Raw genomic sequence first — 20,552 nt, 5'->3', positions numbered from 1 at the left:
GAGGAAGAAGCAAAGCATTAATGTGTGGTTGCCTCTCACCCCCACCCCCAACTGGAGACCTGGCCTGCAACCCAGGCATGTGCCCTGACTGGGAATCAAACTGGTAGCCCTTTGGTTCTCAGGCCAGTGCTCAGTCCACTGAGTCACACCAGCCAAGGCAGAGTTATCTTTTTTCATTGCAACCAATTCTCCTTTGAATATTTACCCCAATCTTCATCACCGAAGGGCTCCTGAGTTCTTAGTGAGTGGGTTTTATTTGGAAGCTCTCATAATAATGGTAGCTGGATCTTGGAACCCTTTTCAAATTATTCCCCTCCTCCTCTTTCATACTGAAGAGCTAGCTCATTACCCCTGAAAGATAACAATTGTGTTTGGCTTATAATCTCTCTGGAATCATGGTTCTCATTTGCATTAGTATCCAGTGGGTTGGAATGCATGTCGCTGTCTTCAGACTCTTGTTGGGAGGGTCGTAAATGTTCTCCTGAAGGGATCTGGAAGGGAATATTGTTGGGATCTGTGTTTGTTCCCCTGGTGAAATGTTCCTGTGTACAATTGTCCAAGTCTCTTTCATGACAGGCAATCTTATCAGGATCTGAGGAAACTTCAGCAGAACATGGTGGTGTTGGTGGTAAAGTGTCCACATTGAAAAATTCTAGGTCTCTAAGTGAGCAATGCCATTCTACTGCTTCAGACTGGAGAGCTGAGACATAATCAGAAATGAACGTGTCTGGGATCTCGTCCCTGGAAGGATGATTGCCCAGTGACCCGGACAAGGTCGATGGAGTCTCAAATTTATTGGTGTTGGTGGCACTTTCCAGATGACTCTCATACAAACTAGAGTCTGAACCATAAATGAAAGGTTTTTCAAAAAGACCCTCCTGACTCTCACATTTCTCCTGACTCTTCTGGAAGGTGATGTTGTCCTCCAGACTCTCGAATGGTGTCACGTTGTCCTTCCTCACCCCTGAGTCCTCCTCCCCCAGGGCCTTGCTGGTTCTATGACTCTCCTCACCATCTGCGTGTTCTTCAGATACATCTCTTCCACCTTCTGAACTTGTCGAACTTAGAGTGAACAAAGACCCTTCATCAGAATCAGAGTCGTAGTTGATGTCCAAATTGTGTTGTGTGTCCCAAGGTGCAGGTTTCTGCACAGGTTCCTTGGTAGCGGGAATGACAGGTGGGTCATCGCCCCACCTTGGAGGAGAGCCTGGTGGGGATGGGTTCGTATCTGCTAGATCACTGAGTGTGGCCGAACAGTAGTAGGTGAAATGTTCGCCCTCAGCACTGGCTCCCTCGAATCGTTGCTCCTGTGTGCTCAGCAAACTAATGGAAGTGTTCACTTGCACGTCCTTAGAAGACTCCGAAGGCAACTGTTCGGGGCTCCCTCTCTCCTCATTCTCCCCAGTCCTCTGCGCTTTTGGATGTGTCTGTGTTTTAGAGAGAGCAGCTGTCGTGTCTCTCAACAGCGGCGGGTCGAACTCATTCACATCCTTATGGATTGAGCTAGAGCCAGTTTGTAATCTGCCAGCTGTCACAGGGACCCCCAGTGAATACTGACTGAAAGAATATCCCAGGTCCTCAGTTTCATGATTGATTTCTCCAAGAATACCATTCCTGCAGAGGTGGTCCTGTTCTGCTGACATGGGTGTGTTGCTGGCAGCGTTTGGTGGCCCGTGGATAACGGGACAGGCTGCACTGCCATTTGGAAGCATAGTATCCTTCCTACTTGCAGCCCCAGTGTCATCCCTGCCTTGTTCCCTGCTCTGCCTGCTGCTGGGCTCCTTTCTGCTCATTCCCGGGCTTCCATCGGGAATGACAGCAGACTGTGGGCAGGCCTCCATCCTCCAGAAAGGGTCTTGGTTCTCACAGAGGTTTAGTCCACGGCAAGCATGGTGCAGATCCACACCTGAGTGCTGCATGTTCCTGGCAGCTTCCATTTCGTTGTAGCCCGCGTTGTGATATGCGTGGTCTGAACTCAGCTGTTTCTTTCTGCATCTCTGTTGCCACAGTCTGTCAACATAAGGCCTTGCAAAAACCCCCAGGCAGAAAGCTACGAAGAATGTGATGAACACGGCTAAGCAGACAGCCAGTGCGAGGTCCTGGGAGGCGGCTTCCTTCTTGCTGGCCCTTTGCATGTCCTGTGTTCTCCTCACCCATCTTGGGAACCGTCTCTGCTGCTCAGGGGTATCAGAGCCTTCATGGTCCTTCTTCCCCAGGGTGGAAAAGGGCCAGTACGTTCCTTCCTGGGGCCTCACCGCTTTGCTCCTTATGAGGCTTTTCGTGTGGTGCGGATCAGTGTGAGGAAGCTGGAGCTCCCTGGAAACTCTGCGTTTGGGAGTCTGCCAGGATGCCTCCTCATTCCCTGAAAGTGGGGGGTAAAACACATTGAGATGAGAGTCCAGCGGTTTTAAAAGCTTCTGTGAGTCCCCCTCCTTATCTAGTTGTCTTTGAAGTACATGCTACATAATGAGAAGCAGCTTTAGTGATGGACTGATGGTCTGGTGCCGCCAGAATGTCTGTGGCCCTGTGCACATTTACACAGGCCTGCCAGGCTCGTTTCTGCTGCTCACCAGCCCAGGAGGTGTGTGTTTCTTAGGCTTCCTGACTGACGGCTACCCTTAGGCAGAGAGAAGCCAGGCTGGAGGAATAGCCTCGTGGCCCCTCCTTTTTCCATACCCTAACCCGCGGCACACGTGTGAGGACACGCCATCAGCGCTCTGCAAAATCTGCCTCAGCATTTCCTCATCATTCCCCAGGGCTGGTAACAGCAAAAATACCCAGGGTTCTCTGCTGGCTCTGACATTCTGCCCTTCACACTCGGAAGGCCGGGTACGATTTCTACAAAGGAAAGAAACCAGTGTGGCCGAGAACCTGAAGACTGCTCTCTGGTCTTTGTGTGTTTCTTCCACACATGGTAGTGTGGCCAAGTTTCTGCTCTCATGTCAGTCCTGAGTAGAGAGTCCGGGGCTCATTAAAAAAAATCTGACTTTCTCTCCGACCCTCTAGTTAGGAGTTTGAGATTAAGCCAAGATAACAGTGGAAAAAACTTGCCAGAATGTTCAACTTTGAGAGAGTGGCAGGGAACAAACCAAAAATATATATATATACCTTTGAGCCCTGGCTGGTGTAGCTCAGTGGATTGAGCGCGGGCCTGCGAACCACATGATTGTGGTTCAATTCCCAGTCGGGGCACATGTCTGGGTTGCAGGCCAGTTCCCAGCAGGGAACACACAAGAGGCAACCATACATTGATATTTCTCTCCTTCTCTCCTTCCCTTCCTCTCTAAAGATAAATAAATAAAATCTTTAAATATATATATATACATACTTTTGAAATATGTGTTTTTGTTTCTATATAGGATTATATTTTTAGAGTGCTAGCAAATATTCTAAATGATCATGTTTCAAATTTTAAAAGTTCTTTCTTTGATTATTCGTTAAGAATTGGGATTAAAAATATGACATTTGGGGGTCTTCAGGGCAAAATTCTCTCTTTATAAATGTCTGAATTTGACCACACCCAGTGGTTTCTGAGGTAGCTGACCTCGGTTGCTCTGAGCACGTAAGGAAAGCCACTCATGAACTGAAGAGAGCGGGCAGGTGCCAACGCTGTCCCGCGATACACACGGCCCGAGGCCCAGCGGTGCGGTGGGTCACCGCCACTCTCCCGCTCATCCTCTCACAAAGGACCTTATTTTTCGTTGTTGTTGTTGTTGTTCTCAGTTCAGCGCAGCTGAAACCCTGTCAGAGAGAAGAGGTACCTATAGACGTGTTGCAAATTTCATCCCACTTTCTCCTCCAGGATTCAGAAATGAAGTTTTGGAAGGCCACCACACTATCGTCACACTGCCATCGGTTATCGGCCAAGTCAGCGTCCAGACGGGGAAGTCCTAGAGCGATGGCCATCATCGGCAGGACGGCGGTCAGGGCATTGCCGCTGAGGTCTACAACCTGCTCGAGCAGAAACAGGTTTAGGACAGTAAGTGAATAAAGATGTAGAGACAGCAAGCCAGATGCAGATATTACTTATGTCTTTATGGCCGCAATAAGAAATTAGCACTGATTGGAGAGTCAGAGGCTCCTGGGATTAAATCTCTGCTTTGTCTCCAAGGGCTCTGTGGACCCCAGCACGTTGTTAACTCCATGATCCTACTGGCTGAGGCTGCTGTTTGGATTCAATGCACGTAAAAACTTTAAGTGTGGCGCCCGTATTAGATGCCCAACCATTTGCCCTTCCTTCTTCCCTATGAGTTGTAACTGGTACCGTTAGAGAAAACCTAGACTCCCCCTTGTTATCAAGGTCTAGAATTAGACACCAGGTCTAAAATATCTAGAATCACAGAGATCTTGAATGTGGCAGAAAAGCCCTGGCCGGATGGCTCAGCTGGTTGCAGCGACATCCCGTGTACCAAAAGTTTTGGGGTTTGATTCCTGGTCAGGGTACCCGCCTGGGCTGCAGGTTTGATCCTTCATTGGGCACATATGGGAAGCAATGGATTAATGTCTCTCTCTCATGCTCTCTCACTAAAATCAATACACATATTCTTGGGTGAGGATTAAAAAAAGAAGAAGAGAGAGGATGGCAGAAGATACCGAGTGATGAGAACATAGAGCACAGAACTGCGGCTGACCAGAAGTAGCGGGGAGACATCTTTTGCATCAAGGGTAGTAGTGCATTTCTCTGCATCCACGCTACTCAGTACATACAAAGTGACCCATTTTTCAGTCTCATAATAAATGAAGGGGAACCCAGGGAACAAAAAGGACTCGGCGGCACTAGACACACAGAGAAGGACCCGCTGAAGGTGGGTATGGTAGTGGCATGAGGGAGCATGGAGAGCACAGCTGGGTGCAGCTCCAGCTATCATTTGCACCGCACGGCTGTGTGTCAGGCATCTTACTGGGTGCTTTGCACACATTATCTCTAAACCTCACACAAACTCCTGATTTTCCACCCTGACCAATGTGGCTTAGTTGGTTGGGCATCGTCCTGCACAGTGAAGGACCACGGGATCAGATGCCAGTCAGGCAGGTGCCCGGGCTGTGGGTTCATTCCCCAGTCAGAGTGCACACAGGAGGCAAGCGACGTTTCTCTTTCTCTTTCTCCCTCTCTTCTCCTCACTCTAAAATAAATACATAAAACCTGTAAAAAATTTCCTCATCCCCCTCTCTTTTTTTTACAGAGGAGAAAACTAGATGAGAGTACATGGTGTACCCCACAGAGCCCTAGTAATAGGGTGTGGCTTGTAGCAGGTGCGCCGTAAATAGTGGAGAGAGGAATGGAGGAGAGAAAGGGCAGGAGTGGAATCTGATCTGGCTTCTCACCGTGCTCTCTCCTCCACAACTTGCCCTCTTGGAGCCTCAGCTCCTGCTGCCCTGGAGTGAAGGCCTGGGTGGGGGAGGCCTGGAGCGTGAGGCTCTCGAGTGGGATCTTGGGGTTTGGGAAGGAGAAGATGGTTATTAGAAGGGAAAACCATAAATAGTGAAAATCTTGCTGAAATATAAAAAGAGGGCTAGGGATGATAACCAGAGAGGGTGAATTTGCATAGTTTGATTGTTTTATAAACATCGGTGGGGGGCAGGGGAAGCAAAATTGTTATATTGGGTTATATAAATTCCTAAGAGCAGAGCAAAATGACCAATCCAACAGCACCATCACTGAGACCACTCCATGCAGAATCAGAGTTGTCCCCGAGCGCAGGTAATGAGGGTGACCTTTCCCGTGCTGAGTAACCAAGCCGTCTCGACTTCCAAAGGAAGGTTGCTAAAAGTAGGAAGTAGGAAGTCAGAGACTGGACTTGGGAAGAAAAAAACCCAAAACTTTGCTTTGGCCTGGCCTTGTGTAGGATCAACAATTTTCTTGGGTACCCTCCTCAACTGCAGAGTGAAACATTTTCATGTTTTTCAGGTAGCCATTTTCTTGTTAGTGCATGTCTGCATTTTTTTTCCATTCTAGCAGTTACGATATTACAAATCATTGAAATGAAAGCAAAACTGGAGAGAGGCCAGAAAACTAATAAGATAATTCAAGGGAAGTAATTCCTGAGAGAAGATTAAAACAGAATAGTCCAATACGGCTACAAAACAGCCGTCCGCCATCACTTGGCAGGAGTGTATGCTGCAGAAAGCTTGGGAGAAGCACATGTCGCTACACAAATCACCGAATCTAAGAAGGAGGGAATAAGATTAAGAAAAAGGATGCTAATTTGAAATGCCAGGGAAGCTTAATTTATTCTATCTTAACATGATGATGAATGCATGATTTGAAAACTCTATCTGGCTTCTAGAAGATTCTGACATGGGAAGATATATTGCATTGTGTAAGCAGTAAATACATCTCCTGGCGGGGGGGATATCTACTATAATATGCAGCTTTCTGGTATCAAATGTGTTCATCCTGTTCCAAAACCAGGTTTTAAGTTATTACTAAACATATAGAAGGGATAATAGAGAAGGAGAAATTGCATAATTCTGGGTAGTTCGGGTGAACCGAGAATTACAGATGATTGAAAATATCCTTGGGATTGTTTTTTAGTTTGCCTGCAACATCTACTACCTGTGAGCTGCAGAAGACTTATAAAGCACAATATACACGTATAGGAAAGAAAACAGACTTAGGGCAATTAGAGATGCAAATATACTCATAATCAGTACACAATATACTGAATGAGGTCCCCAGGCAATCTGACAACCTGTTTGTGGTGAATTGGGAGGCAGTGCCAAGCTAAGCAGGCTTTCTCATCTGCTCTGATAATTTGCCAGATTCTAAGTCATTCCCCGACGATCCTGCCTCCTGGTATTCGTGCCCTTGAGAAATCTCCTCCCCTTGTGTGTAGGCCGAGCTTGTGACTTGGTTCTAACCATCAGACTATGGCAGAAGCAAAAAGATATCACTTCAATGATTAGCATGACTTGAAATGGTAACGTTCTTCCCGCGAGCAGGCTGCCTCCTTCGGGCTCTGCGGCAAGCTGCTGTGCTGTGAACGGCACTGTGGAGAGGCCCACTGGGCCCAGAACTGAGGGCAGGCTTAGGCTGTCAGTAAGCAACTGAGCCCTCAGTCAACAGCCCACAAGGAACTAAATGAAGGTTTCCCCTTCATTCCCACATGAGCTTGGAGGTAGATACTTTCCAGCTGGGCCTTCAGGCGAGGCTCCAGCCCTGGCTAACACCTTGATTGAAGCCTCTTGAGAAGCCCTTGGCAGTGGACCCAGCTAAGCCTTGCCTGAATTCCTGAACCCTGAAAATTGTGAGATAGTATGTGGTTTTAGATTACTTGGTCTGTAACAATTTGTTACGCAGCCACAGGTAATCGACACACCAATCCATGATCATCATCCATTCATTCATTCCGTTATTCAGAAAGTGTTTTAAAATATGTCCTATGTATTAGACATACGCTAAGCACCAGGAAACAGAATAAACGTAGAGTATGTCCTTAAAGAGCTCATTGTCCAGTAGAAGTTCATGGGGGTATAGGCATTAACCACTAACCACACTTAAAACTTAATTTCAATTAGATAAGTGCAATGTGAAAAAAAAACATATCTTATCATAAGCATGTATAGAAGGGCAACTAATTCAATCTGGAAACCAGGGAAGGCTTCCTTGAGGAAGTGGCATCAGGAGAATTACTAAGCCTGGCTGCTGTGGCTCAGTGGATTGAGTGCTGGCCTGTGAACCAGAGTCACAGGTTCGATTCCCAATCAGGGTGCAGGCCCAGTTCCCAGTAGGGGGCATGTGATAGGCACCTACACATTGATGTTTCTCTTCCTCTTTCTCGTTCCCTTCCCTTCTCTAAAAATAAATAAATAAATAAATAATTTTTAAAAAAGAGTTAGTAAGAGTTAGCTCTTTCAGGTGAAAGGTCAGCCAGTCGGAGAGGCAGCAGCGAGGCCCTTGTGAAAGCTGAGGAACATTTTCAATGCAAAGTGACACCATCAGATTTGTATGTGAAAAGAGCAGGATACTGTGGTCATGCCAGAAGTCCTGTAAGCAGTCTACATTGACAAGAGCTTACTACATTCCAAGTACTGTTTGAAGCATTTTATCTGCATTAAAACATTTGTCACAAAGCTCCATGAGAAAGGGACTGAGCTGTCTCCATTTTACAGTTGAGAAAATCGAGGCACTTGGTAATTTGCCCTCAGTCGTGTGGCCGGCCAGCGGCAGAGTCCAGGTTTAATCCCAGGGAGCTGGCTCTGGGGCCCAGCCCCCTCGCCATAGCTGCATGTGTCTCCTTTTGGTCCAGGAAGGAGTTGGGGGTTGTTCTGATCGAAGGGAGGGAGCTGGAGAGTTATCTTGCTGCTGTGCCCGAATGTTCCTTTACACACGACTGGGAGAACATCCGCTGTCTATGCTGAGGTGGTCGTGTATGATAGCCATTAGCCCCGCTGGCTGTGGAGAATTAAAATGTGGCTAGTCCCAATTGGGGTGGGTGGTAAGTGTAAAATACACACCAGGTTTGAAGACTTAGTATGAAAAAAAGGATGTAACATTGTTTCTATCTTTTAAAAAAGATATTAATGATGCTGTTTACGGTTGTCCCACTCCCCCTCCTTTATTTCCTCCCACCCTTCACCCCCCCTTCCACCAGTATTCCCCCCAACTTTCGTCCATGTCCGTGAGTTGTACATGTAAGTTCTTCAGCTTCTACATTTCCTGTACTGTTCTTAACATCATCTATTTTGTAGACAATTTATGCTTCTTATTCCAACTTTTTGCCCCCACCCAGTTTGCCCCGCTCCTCCTCCCCACTGATAACCCTCCACTTCAGTGATTCTCCATTTCAGTGATTCTGTTCCTGTTCTAGTTATTTTCTCAGTTTGTTTTTGTTTTTGTTTTTTAGATTCAGTTGTTGATAGTTTTAAGTTTGCTGTCATTTTACTGCTCATATTTTTGGTCTTCTTTTTCTTAGATAAGTCCCTTTAACATTTCATATAATAAGGGCTTGGTGATGATGAACTCCTTTAACTTGACCTTATCCGAGAAGCACTTCATCTGCCCATCCATTCTAAATGATAGCTTTGCTGGGTAGAGTATTCTTGGATATAGGTCCTTGCTTTTCATGACTTGGAATACTTCTTTCCAGCCTCTTCTTCCTGTAAGGTTTCTTCTGAGAAATTAGCTGATAGTCTTGTGGGCACTCCTTTGTAGGTAACTCTCTCCTTTTCTCTTGTTGCTTTCAAGATTCTCTCTTTGTCTTTAATCTTGGATAGCTTAATGATGATGTGTCTTGGTGTGCTCCTCTTTGGGTCCAACTTCTTTACAACTCTCTGGGCTTCCTTCACCAGATTGGGGAAGTTTTCCTTCATTATTTGTTCAAATAAATTTTTCATTTCTTGCTCTTGTTCTTCTCCTTCTGGCATCCCTATAATTTGGATATTGGAATGTTTAAAGTTGTCCCAGAGGCTCCTAAGCCTCTCTTCACTTTTTTTGAATTCTTGTTTCTTCATTCTGTTCTGGTTGGCTGTTTATTTCTTCCTTTTGTTCCAAATTGTTGATTTGAGTCCCGGTTTCTTTACCATCACTGGCGGTTCCCTGTGCATTTTCTTTTATTTCACTTTTCAAAGCCTTCACTCTTTTCTCTATTTTACGACCATACTCAACCAGTGAGCATCCTGATTACCAGTGTTTTGAACTGTGTAGCTAATAGATTGGCTATCTCTTCATTGCTTAGTTGTATTTTTTTCTGGAGCTTTGATCTGTTCTTTCATTTCTGCCATTTATTTTCATCTCAGTGCACCTATTACATTATAAGGGGTGGAGCCGTAGGTGTTCACCAGGCAGGGCAACCCACGTGGCTGCGTTGTGGCACTGTATGTGGGGGAGGGGTCAGAGAGGGAACAGCGCCCCTTGCTCAGCTCTCACTGGCTTTCAGTCACCTCCTTTGCTACCCCCAAGCAAACTGGGGCCTTCTGGTGCTGATTCCCAGGTGGGTGGGTTTGTGTACATTCTAGGACCCTGTGGGTGTCTCCAATGAAGTCTCCTGTGAGGGTGGGAGTTTCTCCTGCAACCTGAAGCCCCACAGGTGTTTTCAGTTGGAGGTTTTGAGGCTTTATTTCCCTGAGCTGGAATCCTAGGTTGCGCGGTCTGTCTCAGTCGTCCATTGTTCCTCCTGGTTTATCCTCTGCCAAATGTGGGACTGCCCGGTCCGCCAGCTGCAGCCTTGCTGAGAGTCCTCTCCACCCCGGCTGCCCATCTTCGCCCCTCCTACTGGTCTGGATGTATGTTTCTTCTTTAACTCCTTGGTTGTCGGACTTCCGTACAATTCGATATTCTGGCAGTTCTGGTTGTTGCTTTTACATTTGTATTTGCCCTCGTTTTGGTTGTGAGAGGAGGCACAGTGTGTCTACCTATGCCTCCACCCTGGCTGGAAGTCCATAATTTTTATCTTGATTATGGGTGTAAGAGGTAATATTTGGGTATATGGGGTTAACATTAATTACTACAATGAAATCCATCTGCTTACATTTACTTTTGAAATCTAGTTTCCAGAACATGTAACGCTGCCCACACAGCTCACATTCTGCTTCTCTGGGATGACCCCAGCCTGTGGGAAGAAGGGGTCATGTGGTGCAGGTTAGGGCATCCAGGTGCTGCCCTGGCAGCCACCCTGGTGTTTCTAAAGGGGCGTGCAGGGGAGATTTTGCAACATCCCGCAGAAAGGAAGGGGGTGGAGGAATGTGCCTGGAGGAGAAGGGCTGAAGCCACCAAAAGTGGAGCAGAGCTCTGGGGGTGGGTTCCTCGCCTTCACTTCACTGCACACCTTCCGAGAGATCAACTGCGCAGTGCCACCAGGGTGCAGGGGGCTGGCCCTCAGGCCCTCAGCCTGCCCTTGCAGCCAAAGGTGTGATTTCTCGCCAACTCGCAGGTGGAGAGTTGGAGTTGGGGTTACTTTAATTTAGGAGAAGAATGTGCCAGTTGTTGCTGCTGAGTGTTATGTTTGAGTAAAATTTGTGTCCATTATGGAGACCTCTGTTTTTTTTTTTTTAAGATTTTATTTGTTTATCTTTAGAGGGGAAGGGAAGGAAAGAGGGAGAGAAATATCACTGTATGGTTGCCTCTCATGTGTCCCCTGCTGGGAACTGGCCCACAACCAAGGCATGTGCCCTGACTGGGAATCGAACTTTGATTGTCTAGTTTGCAGGCCTGCACCCAATCCACTGAGCTACACCAGCCAGGGCAGACCTCTGGTTTTTAAGGCAAGAGAGACTTCAGCAAACTTAGGGGAACCTTAGAATACACTTAACATTTTCTGGCGAATAGTCAGTACTACTAGACATGAAGAAACTCTGCAAATATTCTAAGGTAATTACCCGCATGTCTGCGTATTTGAAATATTATAAAACTTATTTTGTAACCTGTAATTTTTTGAGGTCCTTGAAGGCTTCTGGATGAATTCTGAATATCTTGTTGCTCCTTAAATAGAGGTTCTCCAGTTGCCGGCAGTTACGAAAATCAGACACACCAACTTGCGATATCCCATTGAATGACAGATCCAAACTCCGTAATGACTTCAGTTTCCACAGTCCTATTAAAATTAAATAGCAAATTAAAATATAAACTGGTGATTATCGGCTGTAGCATTGTTTATAAAGGTGAAACATTAGAGACAACCTAAAAGGCTCTCAATAGAGAAGAGGTTAAAACAAGACGTGGTATGTCAATACCATAAAATACTATGTAGTCTTCAAAGACACTCGGTAGAGCAACGTGGCTGCCCAAGAGGAGAACGCTAAGTTGCTGCGCAGTGCGGAGGGCAGCTCCAGTGCACACGTGCATGCTGAGCGAGCAGGGGAAAGGCCTGGAGGGAAGTGAACTAAGCTGCGGTACTCACACTTAGGAACAGGGTGGTGGTGGTGGGGGTGGGGCTGGAGGAGAAAGGAAACTCCGTTTTTGTTGTATACATTTTTCAATGAACGTGTGCTGATTTCATTTATAATAGAAGCATCAATTTTAAAAATCTAACTTTGAAGAGTAAGTAAACATTTATTTGATTGAATGGCAGGTAAAACGAAATAGTTATTTGATGATTTATTTATATGGATGAACTCTTTGAGTTTTAAGATGTTCTTACTCTCTTTTGTAGCTATATCCTTTCTTTGATCCATTCGTTGTTGATGCTATAACTATTTCCTGGGCATTCTTGTATTTTTTTTAAACCTAGTTCTACCTAGATTTTGAGTTCTGGTCAGATCATCTAACTGAGCTGTGGTCTCTGCCTTTCTGTCTCTCCCGATGCCAGGGCAGGAGCGGGAGGCCCACGTGGCACCAAAAAGACAGCTGGGGCATGAGGTGCCAGCCACAGCAGTTTTCCAACTTTCCTTGGCCGCCTGAGTCCTGCAAGGAAGCCCTGCGTTTTTGCATAGCCTTCTGCTCTGTTCTCACGTGTTTCTGTGTCTTTAACCAACTGCTACATGGCAAATCAAGTTGGTTCAATTCCAGAAGGGTTTATTCCTTGCCTGCTGTCCTCAAGGTACTTACTAGGAGACTGATTATGCAGAAAGGCGATGACTTAATTGAAACGGTTGTACATCTAAGCTATCATATGTTCATTTCAGCTGTGCAAAGCACGCGATCCTTAGGACAGCAATGCAATCAAAATATCATGAGCGAGGCATTTGGTGCTGAAGACAAATATAGGGCAGAATCCTTGTCTGGTTGAGCGATAGCCCTTAGAGAAAGTTACCCGTTATATGAGATCGCTATTCTCCTGCCGTCCAGCTGTCCTCTCCATCAGATGGTCAGGCCCTTCAAGGAAGTTTGGTCTTCGTGAGTAGAGACTGCATCCAGTTAGCCAGAGGTCACACTCTTGGGCCTGTGTGGCTATTTAAAAATTTTTGAGCCTTCACTAAAGAATCAATATGAAAAATCTGCATTTGTAGCTTCTCTTCAAAAATTGGAAGTTCTCACTGGCCCAGAGTGACGTTGGCTGGAGCTGAGTGAAGCCTGCCTGTTTCAGACAGGGCATGCATGAGCAGAAAAAATATGGCTTAGTGTACTCACGTCTCTGTTAAAAGTAGGAAGACAAGGGATAGGCCAAGAAGCAGGCACGGTTTTAAAACATGGGAGACAGCCAAGGCTGATATTTAGTTGGCATATGATAGTAGGAAATGTTTCCATATTGGTTGGTAAATTAGCCATTGCCAAGTGCTGGGAGCTGCCCCACTGTCCTAGGCACTTTAGGACATCCCCCTGGAAAAAAAAGTTTCCTTGTGGGGCAAAGAATATTCCTATGTGCTTTAATAGGCAAACATAAGGGTTTGTGAGAAAAAAGTGCAATGTAAGACATCAATGTGAGAGCAGCTACCGTTTCCTTGACATTTTCGTGATACCTGCCTGGCCCGTGTTAGCCTAAAAACCTTCTCAGTGCTTAATTGAATTGAATCTGCACCCCGGGAGTTCAGTGCAGGGGAGGTCACATCTAGCTTTGGAGTAGAAGGAAGAACTTATTCCAAAACCCCAATTTAATTATGTACTATTTTTATGCTCTGAGCATCTCACAAACATCTCCTTTTAATCCTCACAAAGCCCTGGGGGTTATTACCATTTTGCAAATTGTAAGACCTAGGCGCAGCAAGTTGAGAACTTGCCCTAAATTATGGTGGGCATAGCTGTGGAGCTGGGATTGAAACTCTGATTTCTCAAGCATTCATTCCCATTTAACCATATACATTTTTTTACCAAAAAAAAGGTGGGATGGGGGAAGAAAGAGGAGGAGGAGAAGGAGAAGAGGGAGAGGGAGAGGAAGAAAGAGGGAGAGGAAAGTCAAGGCTCTGAAAGATAACTCGAGTTTAGAAAAGGGAAAAGGAGGCTACGGCCAGGGCTCTCTACCCATGAGGATAGTATTGGGCCATGGAATACATTAAGTTGCCAAGTGTATTGGAGACTGTTTAGTGATTCTACAATACTTGCATCCTATAGTGAATAGGTTGCTTAAGATCTTGTTTTATTCCAGCTGTTTGTGACTTTTGATGTGAATCAGGAAGTACCCTCTATGGTCTTCATGCCTCCGTTTCCACCCTTAAAAATGATATTTTGCAGGTGGAACAGAAATCTATCTTTGATTATCTTGATCTTCCAGTATTGGAGCTCAGCAGAAACCAAGTATAACAGCTTAGGTTATTGTTCAGCAAATATTCACTTTACTGTGAGCAGAATATACTTCCCCATCTCATTGAGTTTGGCCCTGTGACTTGCTTTGGCCAGTGAGATGTTAGCAGACACGATGGGAGCGAAGGTGTGAAGTGTGCTTGTGTGAGGGGGCTGGTCTCTTGCTTCTGCCAAACAATGTCGTTACAGAGCCAGCACGCCCTGGCTAGCCTGCTAACCCAGAGGTTATGGGAGGTACAGCGTTCGTTGTTTGGGGTTTCACAAGAGGGAGTTAGGAAATTTGAGAACTTTTCCTGCCATTCTGAATGGGGGAAAATTTGTTCTTTTAAAAATGCTGCGCTGTGAATTAGTGTTGAGGGGGTGGGTATTCAGGTGGGTGAAAAAGGTTAGGAAGCGCATTAGCTGAAGCTGGAATATCGGAGGGCAGAGTCTATATTTTAAGAGAGTCAGATGTTGGGAAGAAAATAAAGAGGCCCTTTTGGGAGATGGAATTATTTATTGAATTGCTTTCTGATGACCACACAGGCCACGGGAGGCAGGGATTTGATTAGCCTTTGCATTTAAGTGGCCAGAGGTAGTTTTATTGCTTCCAAGAAATTATCTCAGTGTTTATTAGAAAAAAGGCCACAAAAGGTGTGCAGAGACATTACACTGCCTTAGAGATACTGCTGTGGACTCCGAAAATCTGAAATGTTCTCCCAAGTATGATACCTGGGAACACAGAACAGTAATATTCAGGGGTCATGGCTTCAAGTTCAAAGAGTATTAAGAATTGGAATAGAATTTGGAATGGCCCTAGATATTTACTGATAAAGCCCAGCCCTTAATGTGGTCAAATCAATAGAGGTTAGCCAAAGACATTGCCCTCTTGCTTAATAATGTGAGTTCATTCATTTTGTTGCTTTACAACTTGAACTGATTTTGAAAACATTGGTTATTAGTATTTCCATTATCCAGTAGCAGCCAGGATAAAATCCCTAATTCCCTACAAATGAAAAGTACCCTGTACTTTTGTTTTTATAATACATGATTGGTTTTTTTTTTTTTTTACTTCACTGATTTCAAAGTCAGGTATTATTTTGTCTCATTTCTAACACATTTAACTCTTGGGTTCTGAAGCTTAGTGTGTCAATTAATTTCAGGCTGTCACATGTGGTCTGTCAACCTAACTGACATCCCAATAAGATATAGGCCCTGAGAGGTTTCCTGGCAGCCGGTGGGCACTCTGACGATGCTGCTTGATGGAGGTGGGATAGTTTAATTGGAGACCCACCCCGCTGGTTTAAATCTTTAAAACTGATTCTCCATTATTAACACTGTACTCCAAAACTATGGGAGAGGAGAGAATGATCATTAAGCTGAAATTCACGGCTGGCTTCTGTCTTGTAAATTGTGCTGGTGGCACCTCCCCTAGGGGCTTCTCCCGCCTGGAGCTTATTGGGGTATCGCAGCTCCCTCTGAAGACAGGGGGCTGACAGTGGGTTTGTCATTGTGATTTCGCCCTCACAGAAGTAAGCTTTCTTGAGCTAAAGCAAGTTTTGGTTTTGTTCTATACACTGTCACCATTTTAAGGCACGTGGGACATGATTTATAAAAGTTTACATGTGCTGCAAGGCCAGCTGCTTGGTGGCTGCTTTCTGGGATGTCTCTAAGTTATTTTAGAGAAGAGCAAGCACCTACACAAATAGACCCAAACGTTTCTGGGCTCGTGAATTACAGCGGGTGAGGATTCCCATCTACTGAAGTGGTCCTGTAACATTCTAAAAGCGAACTCGAGATTCCGACAAAAATGAATACAGTACTTGTTTCTGAATAAACTTATTGTCAGTTTGTGCCACAGAGGAATAATAAATAATATTTGCAAACTACTTTATAAGGTTACAAAGCACTTTTCATATATATATATATATATATATATATATATATATATATATGAAAGCCACACAGGCCAGGGCTTTTCTTGTATAGTTGCCTCTCGTGCATCCCCAGCTGGGAACTGGCCTGCAACCCAGGCATCTGCCCTGACTGGGAATTGAACCATGACCCTTTAGTTCACAGGCCCGTGCTCAATCCACTGAGCTACACCAGCCAGGGCTTTTCATACATCTTTAATAGCTACTATTCAGTATGCCAAATACTGTTAGATTAGGTTCTTGAAATGCACTTTCTCTGTAGTCCCCACCACTGTTCCATGAGGGCATTTCACAGCATCCAGAAGCTGCCTTTAAATGGGCCTGGAGTCCGGGAGTCCGAAGGAACAGAGGGAATGTCAGAGCCAGCACACCACTCACTCCAGGAAGCCCCTCCCTCTCACCTGCTTTTCCCTTCAAAATGGGATTTTCGAGCCAGTTATTCAGCCATAGTCACCGAATAATAAAATGGGAGGGGATGGCAGAAGGGACTCAATTTAGTAAAAACTGAAAATGTGTGTCGCTTTTGGAAAAACAATTCCTATCGCAAAGTGCTATGGGTAAAGGAAGTCTGCATTGTATCCAATTAGATTCTGGGCATATGCTGGCCCGTCACCCATCTGCTTCCTTCATCTCTCTGTGGTTTCATTCGCTAGCACTCTAATAGAATTTCAGACACCAAATCCGTCATTTCACTTCTTTTTTTCTCGTCTGCACGTGTAACATTTTCCCTGATATTTTGGGATGCCAAATCTAACTGAGAAAAGGGAGGTGGGGCTGTATCTGCATTTGACAGGGATATTTGGTCCTCCAATGGAATTGTATTTGCCCCAACCTTCGATTACTTCTGGGGACTTCATCTGCCTTAAGGAGACACATTCAGCGCGTTTCCACTGATCATGCAGTGGGAGACTATGTGAAGTATCCGTCTTGCACCCTCTCTGTCTTCCTCCTTCCCTTGCTCTCCATTCACTCAGAAGGTTCCATCCGTGTGAACTGTCCTGGGGCCGGCACATCGCAAGGCACAAAGCAGAGGAGTCCACAGTCTTTCTGGCTTTTGTTTTCCAAAGGCCTACACTTTTAGAGGAAAGGAATTTCTAGAACTAGACAGAGGACAAAAAGGGGAAAGAATTTTCTCTAAACTGAAAGGCTGAAAAGAAATGTTCTGTGACTAACGGGAGTAAGAAACAGATGGATGCATACAGACACACACGTTTGGATGCTTTGTCAGGGTATAAGATCCCAGATCAGTGGCACAAATCTGGGAAGAGGCAGAGGAAAGGTGGTGGAAGACTGACGTTAAGTATGAGTACCCTGCACCCCACCCCCAACGGATCCTATGGAATGTGGGCTCAGAATCAGAAACTGTGCTGTTATGGACAATAAAAGGGTACCTCTCTAGGACACTTGAATCTGTGGGTTGAGATTCACATCTACCACAGGAGCTAAAACTGTCATATCACATGCATATGTATAGGTATAATGATGTTCATCAAGGAGGAACAAAAAGCAAGCAAAAAGGAAATAATCTAAGTGTTGTTTGATTAAATCAATGATAATATAGAAAGTATTTAGAACATTATTTATAAGATTGCTTAGATAAAAAGTATTCAAAATATTCTATGATATGGAAATATAACTTATGAAATATTACAGAAAGTATAATCCAATTTGAAATAAACTATATATGTAGACATAAAGAGTAAACTTTAAAGAGCCCTGGCTGGCATAGCTCGGTGGATTAAGCGCGGGCCTGCGAACCAGACAATTGCGGTTCGATTCCCAGTCAGGGCACATGCCTGGGTTGCAGGCCGGTTCCTTGCAGGCTAACTCCCAGCAGGGGACGCACAAAAGGCAACCATACATTGATGTTTCTCTCCCTCTCTCCTTCCCCTTTAAAGATAAATAAATAAATAAATAAATCTTTAAAAAAGTAAATGTTAAAAAAAAGAATAAACTTTAAAGAGTATATGTTACATGAAGGACTTTAATTTTTCCCTTAAAATTTTTCTTCCAATTTTAATGTTCTAGAAATAACAGGTATTCTTTTTATAACAAGAACAGTACAACAAAAGTTGTAACATAAGTGTAATTAGTTTACACTTTACACTGGAAATGCTGCACATCGCTTTTGTGGAGATCAGGGAGAGAAGACCCCTCCCCCCACAGTCTGCTGATGTGATGACCGAGGTAGGTTTCCTTCACCCCTTCGGGCCTTTATTGTCAAAATGATGCTTAAAACAAGGCTAGAAGTGGGAGAAAGAGCAAAAAATAAAAAAACATATATATAAAAAGTGAAAAACGGAGGAAAACTAAATACGCATAATTGGGATGGGAAAGATGACGAGAAACTCCTTGTGTTACTGTATTTGCTTGGACCCAACCACCCTACTTTTATCCATTGCCTCAAAATGAAAGTGAACTTGGCATTCTCACTGACATAAAACATTAACTCTCCATGTACTCATTGCTGGTCTAGTACTTACCCTTGGGAATGTCACGGAGTTTATTTCCTTGAAGAATTAGCAACTTTAGATGTGGAAGCCCATTTCTCCTGCTGCTTCTGGGGCATTTCGCCTGCGAGGACTTAGGATGGGGTAGATCCAATGAGATGGAGTGGATGGTGTTGTAGCTGAGGTTTACTGTTTCTAAAGCGTGTAAATGTGCAAGAGAGCTCAAGGTTACTGTCGATAGGCGATTGTTACTGAGGTCCAGATGTTTTATACTCTGTTCTTTGTCTGTGGGAGACTGTAAGAGAACCCCAAGGAAGCTGGAACTCTTGCCCACTGTGGCCGCTGTCTGTGATACGTCACCAGGAACATCATGCCGTCCCGTGGAGGAACAATCCGTCAGGAGATATCCATCCCACTGGCACACAGCACTGACAACAACACTGTGTTTTCTTGGTGGGTTTGCCATTGTTCCAGTCAGATAAAGACCTATAGCCATGGCAATGACTCTGAAACACAGGCTTTTCATAATGCCTGGAGGAAAGAAAATGAATTGACGTATTTATTATAACTTGTAAAAACAGCAAATAAGCAGAAAATTTACTTTTCAATTGAAGATTGAGGAAAATTACCTTGCCTTGATTGCCAATTTAAGCGAAGGCTTGATTTCTTAGAGATTTCTTAGAACTAACGGCATTGAAGTGTAGCTACCTCAAATGGTACAGCCGGAGTATAAAATTATGTTTATGTCACATTCTAAAGAGAACCCCCCCCCTTTCCAGAAAATACGTATTCACTTGGGCCTCACCTCTGTGTCTGCTTCTTCAGGACCATTCGCGCTGCAGTCTGCCTTGGAGTGAGGGGAACCTATCAACATAAATACTTCTCTGCTTCCTTGCCGGTGATTAGTGCAAAGTCTATAATCTACAACAGTGCAATCACTCACATAGCTTATTACATGAGTGACTGCAGTTACACCGAGCGGTGGAACTGGATGGGTGGAAAGTCCAACTCAAACAAGAGATTCTTTCTGTTTCCTTTTTAACGACTAGAAGAGCGGCAAGCTTTGTCTCTGTGACTTATCAAATCCTCTGGGAGTCATATAGATATTCCCAACAGAAATAAAATGGATTATAAAAGGGTGCTCTGCCTCAGAACCATGAAGATGTAATAAGATACAGAAATATCAAGTACCTTCATCATCAAAGATTTTTGAGAAGCAGTGAAAAGTTTTAAAACAATATTTATACATCTCAATGGCTAAAGATACACACACAAATTTTTTTAAAGATTTTATTTATTTATCTTTAGAAAGGAAGGGAAGGAGAGAGGGAGAGAAATGTCAATGTGTGGTTGCCTCTCATGTGTTCCCTGCTGGGAACTAGCCTGCAACCCAGGCATGTGCCCTGGCTGGGAATCAAACCATGATCGTATGATTCGCAGGCCCCCACTCAGTTCACTGAGCTACACCAGCCAGGGCAGATAAACACAAAAAAAATTTTTTTTTCCAAAATTTTTTTTTTTTAAGATTTTATTTATTTATTTATTTATTTATTTTTAGAGGGGAAGGAAAGGGAGAGAAACATCAATGTATGGTTGCCTTTCGTGCATCCCCTGCTGGGAGTTGGCCTGCAGGGTACCGGCCTGCAACCCAGGAATGTGCCCTGACTGGGAATCGAACCTCGATCCTCTGGTTCGCAGGCCCGCGTTCAATCCACTGAGCTACGCCGGCCAGGGAAAAAATTTTTTAAAAAGCAAATTATTGCGACTAGTTTTAATGACTAAATTCCATTAAAAAACAGTGAGTGTACCAATAAGCACATTATTCGGTATGTAGGTTTGCATCAAGTTGTCCCTTCCCGTCTGTTCTAACGACACCATTTTAATTCATCACTAGGTAGTTTCTCCTGCCATGGCCTCTTGATTTTCCTACTTCTGGCCCATCTTACGAAATTCCAAAGGGTTATTTCCCCATAATACTGTTTTCCTCATTTCATCCCTTCATCCAAAATCCTGAAAGGGCTCCTTAGTGCCCAGAGTCCACACACCTCCTCCGGGGGGTCCTCAGGGCTTCGCATT

The 20,552-nt window shown here is 44.6% G+C and overlaps 1 protein-coding gene across 1 annotated transcript; it reads right to left on the bottom strand.

The window, feature by feature from the left end:
• Positions 1-103: 103 nt before the first annotated feature.
• LRRC66 (leucine rich repeat containing 66) lies at positions 104-19,002 on the bottom strand. Its single transcript, XM_037034187.1, has 4 exons — positions 18,510-19,002; positions 11,362-11,531; positions 3,762-3,951; positions 104-2,362 (listed from the first exon to the last, which is right to left on the bottom strand). The coding sequence occupies exons 1-4, from the start codon at positions 19,000-19,002 to the stop codon at positions 306-308; spliced, it is 2,910 nt and encodes a 969-aa protein (XP_036890082.1). The 3' UTR covers positions 104-305.
• Between the last annotated feature and the right edge of the window lie 1,550 nt (positions 19,003-20,552).

Source organism: Sturnira hondurensis, unplaced genomic scaffold, assembly GCF_014824575.4.
Source record: "Sturnira hondurensis isolate 20B ecotype Veracruz unplaced genomic scaffold, ASM1482457v3 Scaffold0022017, whole genome shotgun sequence".
Taxonomy (NCBI): domain Eukaryota; kingdom Metazoa; phylum Chordata; class Mammalia; order Chiroptera; family Phyllostomidae; genus Sturnira; species Sturnira hondurensis.
The sequence above is the reverse complement of the archived record's forward strand: the minus strand, read 5'-3'. Positions and strand labels throughout refer to the sequence as shown.

Coding starts and splice junctions, on each gene's coding strand:
- LRRC66 (XM_037034187.1), bottom strand. CDS start 19,002: ATGAAAAGCCTGTGTTTCAGAGTCATTGCCATGGCTATAGGTCTTTAT. Junction 11,532..18,509: donor ACTCCGTGACATTCCCAAGG/GTAAGTACTAGA, acceptor TAATTTTAATAG/GACTGTGGAAACTGAAGTCA. Junction 2,363..3,761: donor AATTTGCAACACGTCTATAG/GTACCTCTTCTC, acceptor CCCCACTTTCAG/GGAATGAGGAGGCATCCTGG.